The sequence below is a fragment of the Zalophus californianus genome, chromosome 14 (assembly GCF_009762305.2).
Source record: "Zalophus californianus isolate mZalCal1 chromosome 14, mZalCal1.pri.v2, whole genome shotgun sequence".
NCBI classification, from domain to species: domain Eukaryota; kingdom Metazoa; phylum Chordata; class Mammalia; order Carnivora; family Otariidae; genus Zalophus; species Zalophus californianus.
Window position 1 is genome coordinate 18,955,143 of NC_045608.1, and position 12,613 is coordinate 18,967,755.

A 12,613-nucleotide genomic window follows, 5' to 3' on the forward strand; every position below is an offset into this window, starting at 1 on the left:
GCTTTCTCTCTATAGTAAGTTGGTTAAGAGCACCTTGGCTTGAATCCAGCCTCTCTATGTTCTAGCTACATGCATTAGGTTAAGCTATTTAGCTTCTCTGGGAGTTTCAGTATAAAATACAGATAATGAGAAGAACCTACATCATGGGGTTGTTTGGTGCATTAAATGAGCTAATATGTGAGAAGTTCATAGCACAGTGCCAGACACATTTAAATGCTCTAAAAATTACACTTATTATTATCATTGTTATATCATGAATTGTGAGGTCATCCTTTCTGCCAGCTATCAGTGTATTGCCTCTCAGCTCCAAATTGCTCCTCCAATGATTGTTCCTCTATAATAGGCAGGACTTCCTGAGCATTTCTAATTTGTACTGAGCACCTTGCTGAGCTTTCTCAAATACAGACCACAGAAGGGACAAGGCAGGAGAAAGAGGCTTTCCCATTGGTTCTGGCTCCTGCACCATCGGGCAGTGGCGTGGGATGAGGCATAGCCTGGGAAGCATGTGTCAGATGATTCTCAGACCCTGGGTAAGGCTTTGGCACCCAAAGGTTTTTCTGCTCTGGCTTTGGGGAGAGTGCCAACACTTCCCAAGCTGATTCTAAGTGATGGCGCCCCTAGTGGTGAGTGGTCCAACTGCAGCAGACCCTGTTAAGAAACCCCAGCAAGCCCTGCTTGATCCCATCCATGCCCACCTTCCTGCTGCTATTAAACCAAAAACTACCAAATCCTTTATCTTGGGAGAAAATCTCCAAGTTTTCAAAGAAGGACCAGCACAGAGTAGGTCAACTTCCCAGACTTAGTGCTTGGCAGGAAAGGGAGAAACGTGGGCTCTGAAAAATGGCTCCCCAGAGTGATGCTTAGGCACCCTACTTTTCTAAAGTACCCTCGTTAACTTAAGGGTGCAGTCAAGGGGAAGAACCACTGAATCAATCTCTTGGATCCTGAGGTCATAATTCTGGCTGCGGCTCACTTGCCGTGTGAAGTTGGACAAAGCCCTCTCCAGGCCTGCCTTTCTTCTCGTATGATATAAAAAAGTCAGTGTTGAGGGGTGGGGAGCCAATAAGATCAAGCAGACAATAGCATATAGTAGGTTCTCAATTTATGGTTCTAATATATGGGGTGGGGGGGCCACCAAGCAACTATTTCACATTCTCTGGGCCCCCTCGTGGACTAGCCACATTCTCATTGGAGATACTGGATGGGTGGGACTGTGATCGAGAGTCCCCTTCCCTAGCAAGGAGCAGGTGTGTGTCTCAGGCTAGCCAGTGGGATGCTCCCTCCTTGGAACAGGAGCCTCCAACAGCTGTAGCTTGTTTCATCTGAGTGGTGGCACCCTAACCACGCTGTCCTCATCAGGTGACTATTCCCAAAGGTCTCTCTTTCTGGAGCTGCCTTGCTTTCAACCCAGTTCCCCAGTCTCTCCTGGACTCTGGGAATGCCCATTATCCTTCCAGTTTATTCCCTTTTCCCTAGGTTAGCCAAAATCACCTTTCTGGCTTAGGGCCAAAGACAACCGACACTGACAAGTGGAAAAGAGGGGATTCCGAATCCCCTCAGGGAGAGGACACACTCTGAGCAGTCCTCAGTCCTTGTGACAGGAGGGCTGAATTCTGGGGGGGGGCTCTTGAGGGCAGGATGCAAGTCCTCAATGTGGACTTCAAGTCCCTAAGCTGTTTGTCACACCCAGTGGCACACAGCAGCACAGTAACCTGGCACAGGGTAGGTGCTCAATAAATGTTTGTAGACCCGAGTTGCAGTCTGGGTGGCCGTGGTCAGGAATTTGGTGGAACAAGCGTTGGTCCCAAAGAGGCCATTGCCTGCCTGGCCCTGGAGGTCCTGGCTGACAGGTGCCCTATTGAGGTCCTTGGGAGGATCCCGCTCTCCCAGTGATCTGCATGTGGGGAAGGGAGCCACTCAAGGCCGTATCTTGGAAGACTCTCAATAATAATAATAAAATAATAACAATAATAATAATAATAATAAACAGCAGCTATCTTTTACGGTTGCTGGCCTTTTTTCCCAGGTCTCGGTTAAGTGCTTTACATTCACTATCACATTTACGTCTCATATCATTCCTATGATGTTATCATATTATATTCATTTTAAAGATGAGAATACTGAAGCTCGACCCTGGCACAGAGCAGACCTCAAACAAATGATGCCTTCCTGCCCAGCCCAGTAGAGGTTGTGAGGGACCTGGGGCGCCGGGCGTGGGGGGCGGGGTTTCCCGCGGAGGGCGGGGCGCTGGCCGTACGGGGAACCGAGCGGGCGTCCGGCCCCAGAGGACCCTCCGGCCCGGAGCCAGGCCGCGCAGTGGCGGCTCTCTGGAGGGGCGGGGCGGCCGCGCGGTGGGTCCTGACGTCACCGGGCGCTCGGCCCCGCCCCGCCGCGGCTGCTGCAGCCGAGCCAGCGAGCAGGCACCGCCGCCGCCCGGACTGGGATCGCAGCGCGCGCGGCCATGGCCTCGGGCCCCGCGGGTAAGCGGGCGCGGGACGCGGGGCGCGGGGGCGGCGGGAGGACAGCCCCGGGCCCCCGCCCCCAGCGCTGGGCTGACCGGCCGTCCCCCCCCGTCTCGTCCCACAGAGGCGGACACGCGACAGAGGCTGCTGCGCACCGTCAAGAAGGAGGTAGGTGCCGGGGCGGGGGCGGGGGCGGGGGGCGCGACCCTGGGGAAGGGGGCTGTCGCAGCCCCCCGGGGAAGGGTCTCTAAAGGAGTAGTGGTTCGTGGCAGCGGGGGCGACCACCTCGGGTGCGGGGCTCACCCGGGTAGGTATTTACCTCCTGCAGCACTGGAGGCGGGTGAGTTTGGGGGTGGGGGCCTCAGGTATTGGGGGGCTCTGGATGCTGTGTGCAGGGGCGGATGCAGCGGGAGGGCCCCCCAGGTGTGGGGCACACCTGGATGTGTCTGAGTAGGACCCCCTCTTGTGGAGGAGCAGGTGGGTGGGTCTCACTAAGGTGAGGCAAGCACCTGGGGGGGCCGACTGGACGTATTGGGAGGTGGGGGTCTGGATGGGGCTGCAGAAGGAGGACCAGACTTCGGAAAAGGGGAAAGATTCACTTTGGGAAAATAACAACCCCCTCCCCGTCTCCTCTTCCCCCCAATTTTAAGTCCTTGGATCCACCCCCCGGGAGCCAGGGGACTCCCTCCCTGAAAGTCCCTGGTCAGTGGGTTACTCCATTTGTGGGCATGTACCAGGGCGTCTTGGCAGGTGGGTTCCCCTCACCCACCCCTCCCCACCCGCAACACGCAGTAGGGTGAGAATCAGGTAGGGCTCAGCTGCCCTTCTGCCCCTTCACTCTCCTTGGGGCCAGCTGGGGAGCCCAGTCTAGCCTTTAGTTAATAGTGCTTGACTTCCCGCAGAGGGGTGAATCTATAGTGATGGGTTCCTGGGAAGCATTTAGATGCCTGGACCGTGTGTGCGTGTGTGTAGAACACATTCACGCCTGTGTGGGCGAGGACATGTGAGTGTGTGTGTCTGAGAACATCTGTGCATCTGTCCGGAGATATCCAAGTGTATCTCCATATTGCATGTCCATGTGTCTGTGTGTTTATCTGTTTTTGGGAGTATGATGTGTATCTGTGTGATGCATGAGTCTCTGTGTGCATGAGTGAGGCTGTGACCATGTATGTGTGACTGTATGTGTATATCTTGCCTTCCTTATGTCACCTCACATCCCTCACCCTGGGACCCCATCACTGCTGAGCTGATCACCTATCTTGAGTCCTCAGCCCGAGACCATGAATGGCTGCAGACCTTGGGGGCTGGCCTGATTCCTTTGCCTTTAAGTGTGTGTATGTGTGTGTGTGTGTGTGTGTGTTGAGGGTGTCAGCCTTTGGTGTCAGCACTGAGCACCGAGAAGGCCCTCCCCACATGGTGGCAGACAGCCATCAAAGACAGCCTTGAAGCTGGGACCTGTTGCTGCCCCGCCCTCCTCAGAAAGCACGGGCGTATGTCTGTGTATAGGTCTCTGTGTGTGGCTAGTCCTGCGTTGTTGAAAGAAATCAGCTCCAGGGCTGGTTGTACACTGTAGCATTTCTGAATAAGGATGCACAATAGGATACGTGGAATTCCTCAGAAAGGCCCAGAACTTTTCACTTTAGCCCTCTTAGAGGCACTGTGCAGATCTGAAGAAAGCTCTATCTAGATAGACCGTCTTTCCAACAGAACCTACAGACCTACAATATTCTGATGACTATGTTGGGGGAGGGTGTCCATAGAACCTTCCCCAAAAGCCTTCAGGTTAAAACCTGCAGTCTCTGTGTTCATCGTTTGACTAAACCTAGTTAGTTTAGGTTAATTTGTGCTTCCCAGATGTTTTCACTTGGAATGGCTATGTTTTTAAGGAAATGGTGTGCTGGTTCAATTGGGAGGGGTCTACAGGCAGAAGAGTGCGTGAGCAAGACATCTGGGGAGGACAGTGCCTCCGGGCAGGGCTCAGCTGGGGCCCTGGTACCAGCTCGACCAGCAGCTCCCTCGGTGCCCTGGACAAGTCTTTTCTCCTCTCAACGACTCAGTTTCCACATCTGGAGAAAGAGGCATTGGTCCACTGTTCTTAGAGATCCCACCCATGTTAGTCTAGTTTGGGATATTGGCAGGGTGTGGGGGACACTTTGCCCCTGGGGACCGGAGTTGTGGGCTTGCATCCTCTGTCCTGGGAGCAGCCGAGTTTGGGGCTTGTAATGAGCTTTCTGACTGGCATAAGGCCGAGGCCATCACCTGATCAGAGTGACCCCCTGGCACCCTGCTTGGTGCCTGACGGGGTGAGGGACAGAACCTTGCAAGTTTGGGCAAAGGGCCTCAAGCACCCCATTACCTGCAGTCAGAAGGCAAGGCTTATCTTCACAAGTTGGTGGCTGATTCTAAATTCTGCATTTCTTGGGGCACGTCATTTCAGTAATCAGATTTTCCGTATAGTGGGGGCTACTCTGTGCTATACCCTGTGTGCACAGTAACTTTATGAGGTGACTGAGGTTGTCCCCATTTTACGCACAAGGAAACCAAGCCTGGAGTGGAGGTGTGAGCTGCTCAAGAGAACACAGCCAAGAAGGTGCAAAGCCAAAGACTTAACCCCCAGGTCTGTCTGACATCAGAGCCAGGCTCTTTCCTCTTATATGCCAAATGCGCCCATCCAGGCTACACGGCACAGGATGAGTCTCAGCATGTGGGTGGCATGATTTCCATCATACAGAGGTGACAAATGGCCCAGATAGAATAAATGATGCCTCAAGGGCATGGAACCAGTAAAGGGAAGACAAGTTCAAGTCTTCAATGAGCCCTTTGTTCAGCGTGGATGCCCCTAAGGGCATGGCAACAAGTCCATCCCCCACCCCCAAGGCAGACCTCTCTCCTTCCTCTGCGCACCTCTTTGGGGAGCATCTCCCCCCAGTATCAGAGACCTGGTCTCCAGTGGAATGGTGGAGGGAAGCTCTTTGCCTAGAAACCTGGGAGTCAAGTCTGCTCTTCCTTTTTCCCCCTCCCCCATCTTCTGGGTTCAGAGGAGCCACATCCCTGCCTGTCACAGCCTCGTCCAGAGGCACCTCCCATCATTCTTTCTGGAAGGGGTGGCTTAACAATCCGTTTCCTTAGACAAGGTGTGCAAGTTTAGGCTGGGCCACGGAAGCCGCAAAGGCCAGCGGAGGCTGTGGGGCTGGAAGCTCTGTCCAGTGCTGACTCTGGGAGCCAATATGATCTAGTACCATGAAGCGGATCAAGAAGGAGCTTTGGGCTCACCCAGAGCTGGGTTCAAATTCTGGCATGTTTATCTACTGAGGGGCGTCTGTGTGCCAGACACCGGTCTGGGCTCTGTGGATACAGCAGTGAACAAGATAAGTCCTGCCCGCTTGGGGCTGACATCCCAGTATGGTAGACAGACCCCAAGAGACATTCTGAGTGTAATTCAAGGGATCATGACAGGCTTTGCACTGATGTGTGAAGGAGAGGCACATGGCACCACAAGAACACATAACAGGGTGGAAGTAACCTTATGCAGGTGGCCCAGGAGGCGTTCTGGAGGAAATGATGTTTAAGATACGTGAGGGATGAGTAAACCTTCTAGTTGGAGGTAGGAGGTGGGAAGACACAGAGGAAAACCCTTCCTGGCAGAGGGAACTTCATATACAAAGGCTTTGTGGCTGGAGGGAGCACTGTGAACTCGAGGGATGAAAGGACTGGGAAGGGGCTGGAGTACAGAGAGAAAGCAGCATGGTGCCTATTGCAGAGGGGCAGAGCACGTGGTCCTATCCTAAGAGCACAAGGAAAGGAGCAGGGAGGACATGAACTATATGGAGGTAGAGGGTGGAGCTAAACTTGGTTGCTTGTAAATTGCACAGTCGTAGACAAGCATCTGTCTTTACCTTCACAAGGGTCCTGAGTTTCAATTTACTCATCATGAGGCTGAAGATTACTCACCTCTCAGGATAAGCCATGTGAAAACACCCACCACGTGAGCCTGAGCTGCTTCTGGGCAGACGTCTTATTTTTTTCTGTCTCCCCAATGTCGCCAAGGGAAGGCTGGAGACAGGGTGGCCTCGGCATAATTTCCTCCAGTTAAACCCAATCAGCTTCGTCCTGGCTCCTTCCTGGCTCGCTTGCCCTCCCCTCCTTTCCTCTCCCCGCCTCCACCCCTTAATTTTGTTTTGGTTCCCTGAGCAGCGGGGACTGGCTTCTCGTTGCCATGACGACTGCCCTTAAAGGAGCCAGCCACGTGACACGAGTTGATAACGGAAGTGGAGTGACTAACTGCCTTGTTTTCTTGCCTGGTGCTGGGCCTGGGAGGCCTCTTAATTGGAAGGGAGAAGGCTGCGGCTGGAGGCCCGGAGGAGAGACCCTGGGAAGGAGGCAGGGGGACGAGGCGGGTGCTGGAGAGGAGGCTCCGTGTACCTCTGAAAACTGGGGCTGGTGTGAGAGCTGCTGTGGGGAGCCCTTGTAGTAGTGCCTGAGCCCTTAGTGCCTGAGCTGGGCGTGTTTGGGGAGCTGCTCCGCGCCTCCCAGCCCTTGGGGGGGGGTGATGGGATGGGGGAGGAGGGTGCCACATCCTAAGAAAACTGGAGGAAAGTGAGAGAATCAACCCATGTTTCTACTAAGACCCCCATGGTGCTTCCACTTTAATTCAGTGGTACTCAGTGAAAGAGGGGTGACAATTTTGCCCCCCGCCCAGGTACGGTTGCCAGATAACATACAGGTCATATAGTTAAATTGGAATTCCAGATAAACTGATTTTTTTTTTTTTTTTTAGTGTATGTATTGCTAAATCTGGCAGCCCTTCCCCAGGGGACATTTGGTAATGTCTGGAGCCATTTCTGGTTGTCAAAACTGGGGGTGCTGCTGGCATCTAGGGGGGAGAGTCCAGGGATACTGCTCAGCTTCCCACAATGCACAGGACAGCCCCCCTTCCCCACCACGAAGAAGCGCCCAGCCCAGAATGGCACTGTTGTTGAGACTGAGAAACCTCTGTGCCGGCCACTGTGCTGAGTGCACCCCAAACGTTCCCTCCTCCACTCTCCACAACAGCCCTGAGAGGGAGAATAATTATCTGCTTCACCATGATAAAGGAGGAGCCATAGGCACAGAGAGGCTAAGCAGCTCCCTCTAAGGTCACACAGCCAGGCCGTGGAGAAGCCAGGATTCAAATCCTGCTTTGTCGTCAGGCCCTGACGGGTGGCCTCGCAGAGGTTCAGCGTAGTCCCTGGAAATGTGGCTTGGGGTCAAGTGTGTGTAGGGGAAGAGATGAGGCAGGACAGGTCCGTTAGTGGCAGCTTGTTCGGGGCTGTGAATGCCTGGCTGTAGCGTTTGCTCCATCAGATGGTGGGGAGCCGTGGAAGATTTATGAGCAAAGGAGGGTCTTGCTTGCCCTTGGACTTCAGAAAGTTTCAGCTGATAACAGGGGCCAGGAGGGAACCTTTTGCCACTTCTTGGAAGTTCTTGGAAGTAGAACTTCCAACTTGCCACTTCTTTCCTTCCTTCCTTCCTCTCTCTCTACCCGCCTTCCTTCCTCCACAAATATTTATTGAGCATCTGCTGGGTACCAGGTACAGCTCTAGGAGTTTAGAGAAGGAGCAAAGCAGCATCCTTGTTCACACACTCTCATGAAGCATATGATCTGGTTGGGGAACAGACAAATAATAAATAGACGCAGGCACACCTCGGAGATATTGCGGGTTCGGTTCCAGGCCACCAGAAGAAAGCAAATATTGTGATCAATCAAGTCAGAGGAATTTTTGGTTTCCCAGCACATATAAAAGTTATGTTTACACTGTGCTGTAGTCTATTAAGTGTACAAAAGAATTGTGTCTCAAAAAACCAAGGTATATATCTTAACTTAGAAATACTGTTATATATTATAATTATATTTTTACCTTATTGTATATATTGTATACATTTTTAATATATACATTTTTTAAAGATTTTATTTATTTGAGAGAGAGAGAGCAGGAGAAGGGGGTGAGGGGCAGAGAGAGAGAGAAGCAGACTCCCCACTGAGCAGGGAGCCCGATGTGGGACTCGATCCTGGGACTTCGGGATCACGACCTGAGCAGAAGGCAGACAACCGACTGAGCCACCCAGGTGCCCTATATACTACACATTTTAAGTCGGAGGTGCGGGCTTCCCCCAAAAAATGTTTTACTGCTAAAAAATTGCTAACCATCATCTGAGTGTTCAGTGAGTCATAATCACTGATCACAGATCACTGTGATAAATATAATAATAAAGAGAAGTTTGGAAATATTGTTAGAATTACCAAATTGTGACACAGAGACAGGAAGTGAGCAAACGCTGTTGGGAAAATGGTGCTAATATAGACTTGCTCGATGCAGGATTGCCACAAACCTTCAATTTGTTAAAAAAAAAAGAAAAGAAAAAAAAAGTAGTGTCTGCAAAGCACAATGAAGCAAAGTATGCCTGTATTAGAAGTCACAGGTGCTGTGAGGAAAATAAAACTGGAAAGTGGGTGGAGAGGAGGTGGTCAGGGATGACCTCTCTGATGGGGTGACATTTGAGCAGAGACCTAGAGAGAAGGAGAGAACCCTGCTGACGTCTGCAGGAAGGGTGTTCTTGAAAGAGGGAACAGCATATGCAAAGGCCCAGAGTCAGGAGCAATGAAGAATGAAGAGGCCAAGGAGCCTGGAGTAGAGTGAACAGAATGGAAGAGGAGGAGACGCGGTCAGAGAGGGAGTAGGAGGTTGCTTCTGCAGGGTCTTGTGGCCCTCGGACGTGAGATGGCAGCCATGGGAGGATTTTGAACGGGGGGATGGAGGGGCATGAATTCACCCATGTTGTAGACTGCTCAGGCTGTGGGCCAGTGGTAAATGCAGGGGACGAATGCGGGGCACAAGGCCATTAGGCAAGAGAGGAAACTTATCTTGTTCTTTCCTGAGCTTTCAATTCTTAGGCTAGAAACCACAGCCCCCCCCCCCCACTCTGCCCCGCTCCCCCACTGGCCAAGTAGGGGTTCCAGAAGTGCTTGCCGGTCGAATGGATATAGGAATACTGGGTGTGGATATTTTTGGGCTCTCTGATGCTTATAGGGTTGACTCAGATCAGTTTGCATGTGTCGTGTTTTCAGGCTTAAGATGGCAGAAATTCTGCTCATGAATAATGCAGTCACATCCGTGTGGTGCCATTTTGATGCTTTTTTCAGGGCTCTGGCAATACGGCTTCCAGGAGCCTTTGCTAGTGCAGGGCCTGGGTTTCAGCACCCCGGTTGGATGTAAAGAGGGTGGCAGAAGGGCTTCTGGCTTGGTTACGTCTCCTGTGCAGCCTGGCTGGGTCTTCCCCTGCAGTAACCTCAGGAGGGGCTCCGGTGGTAGCATTTGTCACTGGTTGGCAGGTAGGAAAGGGCATTTTTGTCACCCCAGTGGGCCAGCAGACCCCAGGACAGGAAGCGAGGGCACCAGAGCCCTTGCCCAACTCTGCCCCTAACCACCTGTGGCCTCCTAACAGATCCCTTTGCCCTATGTCCTTCTGCTTTCTAAGTGGACAAGGTTGGATAGCTCCGGGACTCTAAGAACCTCAAGCCATCAAATTTGGCCAGCATCACTTTCCGAGAGCCAAGTTTCCCCGCAATTTGTCAACTCCGAATTTGCCAAGCCTGTATTTAAGACCTATTCAAACTCAGTAGCTGATGAGACTATTTGGGAGCCTTCATTTCACTCAGGGAAAACAAGGGCTCAACTAAAGGCATTCTAATAGGATAAAGATTTTTTTTATTTGTTAAACAGCATTTACTGAGCATTTTATATCGATGACCTCATTTAGTTGTCCCGATGCCACCCCATGAAGTGGCTAAAACGCTGTCCCTTAAAGATAAGGATATAGACACACAGAGATGGCAAGTAAGTTACCATAGGTCACGGACATTGTCAATAGTGCAGCATGGGGTTCTGGCCCTAGAACCCTGCTCTGCGTTACTCCGGAGCTGAAACCAATGACCTACTTATGGTTATGAGCTACCCTGAGCATGTGGAGTTGGGGAAAGGTCCAAGCTTTGGAAACGGACAGCCCTGAGTTCAAGTGCCGGCCCTGTCATTTAGTGGATGCATGAATCTCTCTGGCTCGTGTCCTCGTGCATCAGATGGCAAGCGTATCCCGCACCACGCAGCCCTGCTCTTATGCCCCGTGGGTAAGCCCTGGGCTGGGGGTGCTGCAGCCACCGGAGCAGTGCTATAGACTGGGGAGGGGGTATTTCCTGGGGTCCAGAGGAATGAGCCCTGGAACGGGGGTCAGGAAGGCTGAGTCTCGCCTGGCTGCCTCGCCATCCTGAGGTAGGCAGTTGGATCTTCCCTCTGGGTCTGGTTGCTCATTGGCCTCATCGAGGTAATCCCTCAGCCAAGAAAGGACCGATGCGCTCGTAAGCCTGCTGGCTCCGCCACTTAGCGGCTCTGAGCCCCTGGGTGAGCAGCTAAGAGTGCTGAACTCCAATGGAAGGCAGTGTATTTTTCTTTTAGTAGTACAGAAAGACAGGAATAGATTCTTGTGCTTTTTCTTTGGAGAACCTTGAAGGAACTCAGGTTTATAAAGGACAGTAACAGTTTCTTTAGCCATGAATCCCCGTTTAAAAGTCAGATAACAGAAGCCCCAAGAGTTAAGAGACGTGGTGATACTGGGACCCTGAACAGATTCTCCTTTAATTTTTATTATTTAGTAAATTATGTTTAATTAGTAAGTTAGAATTATAGCAACTATCACGCATTTTTTCCTTTTTTTTTTTTTAGAAATAAAGACATCTTTACAACCACCATTTATTAAATGCTGTTCTAAATTGCTTTTTTGACCTTATTTAATGCACCAAGCAAGCTTCCTTTAGAGTAGATTCAAACAGCAACTCTACTGATGAGGGAAATTGAAGCTCACAGAGGTTAGGAAACTGGACCGAGGTGGGGCTCCTGGGTGGCTCAGTTGGTTAAGCGTCTGCCTACGGCTCAGGTCATGATCCCAGGGTCCTGGGATTGAGCCCTGTGTCGGGCTCCCTGCTCAGCAGAGAGTCTGCTTCTCTGTCTCCTTCTGCTCTTACCCCCTGCTTGTGTGCTCTCCCTCTTTCTCTCTCAAATAAATAAATAAGTAAATAATCTAAAAAAATAAAACTGGACCAAGGTCACACAACTGAGAAGCAGCACAGCAGCGTATTTTTAGCCAAAAGGGAAAGAGCGGCTCAAAAAATCGATTTATTGGTTCAGGGGTTTGGGAAGTTTGGAGAGATACCAGCTTCAGGTGCAGCTCTATCCAGGGGTTCCAATCACCGTGGGGCACATTGGTCCAATCGGTCAAGGGACGGTGTGGCTTCAGCCCAGTGAGAGTGGGGGGGGGGGGACCGAGAGGAGAGTCAAGGTGAAATGACCAGACAGGGACATGGGAACCAGGCAGACGAGCCACAGATGTCCACCTAGACAAGGTGAGGGGGCCAGCATCTGGAGTCCAGCCCTGACGTGCGGACGGCTGCCCCAGTCCTGTTGGAAGTGCTGCCTGAGGACCAGCTGGGTGCTAGGTGCCCGCCAGATCAGAGATTATACTCTAGCAGTGTGCACAACCCTGAAGTTGTGCAGACACTCTACTTGCTGTAGGGACACTGTATCCCCAGTGCCTCTAAGGGGTCCACAATAGCCAAACCCAGATACAGTTCAGAACCGCCCTGCAAGATGCTGGGATGTGAAGATGAATACTGTTTACCCAACCTCGGCTTACTCAGAAATGAAATGCTCCCTAATTTCTAACCCGGTGAGCCCTGCAATGACAACCACCCCTAATAATAATCATAATTAGCATTTTTTGGGCCCCTACTGTGTGTTCCGGGCCTGTGCCGTCCAATGGGAGCCACTAGTCATATATGCCTGTTTACACTTAAATTAAGTATAAAACTCAATTAAATAAAAAATCTTGTGGCTCAGTCACATGAGCCGAGTTTCAAGTGCACAATAGCCACATGTGGTTGGAGATCCCGCTTCGGACAACACAGGCATAGAGCATTTCAGGAAAGTTCTGCTGTGCCCTAGACATTGTGCTAAGTGCTTTACATGCATTAACATAGCTAATCCTTAGAACACCTCAGAGGGGTAGGTCCTGTTTATTATCCCATTTTACAGGTGAGTACATGGAAGCATGGAGGAAGTGAAGTG

At 51.5% G+C, this 12,613-nt stretch overlaps 1 protein-coding gene across 3 annotated transcripts in view; it reads left to right on the forward strand.

The window, feature by feature from the left end:
• Window positions 1–2,383: 2,383 nt before the first annotated feature.
• The window catches only part of SGSM1 (small G protein signaling modulator 1), an 85,875-nt gene continuing 75,645 nt past the window's right edge, over window positions 2,384–12,613 (forward strand). For all 3 annotated transcript variants that reach the window (XM_027577048.2, XM_027577049.2, XM_027577051.2), the window contains exons 1-2: window positions 2,384–2,480; window positions 2,587–2,630. In XM_027577048.2, the coding sequence (XP_027432849.2) occupies window positions 2,462–2,480; window positions 2,587–2,630 (63 nt within the window). In that variant the 5' untranslated portion in view covers window positions 2,384–2,461. The remainder of the gene's footprint in view (window positions 2,481–2,586; window positions 2,631–12,613) is intronic.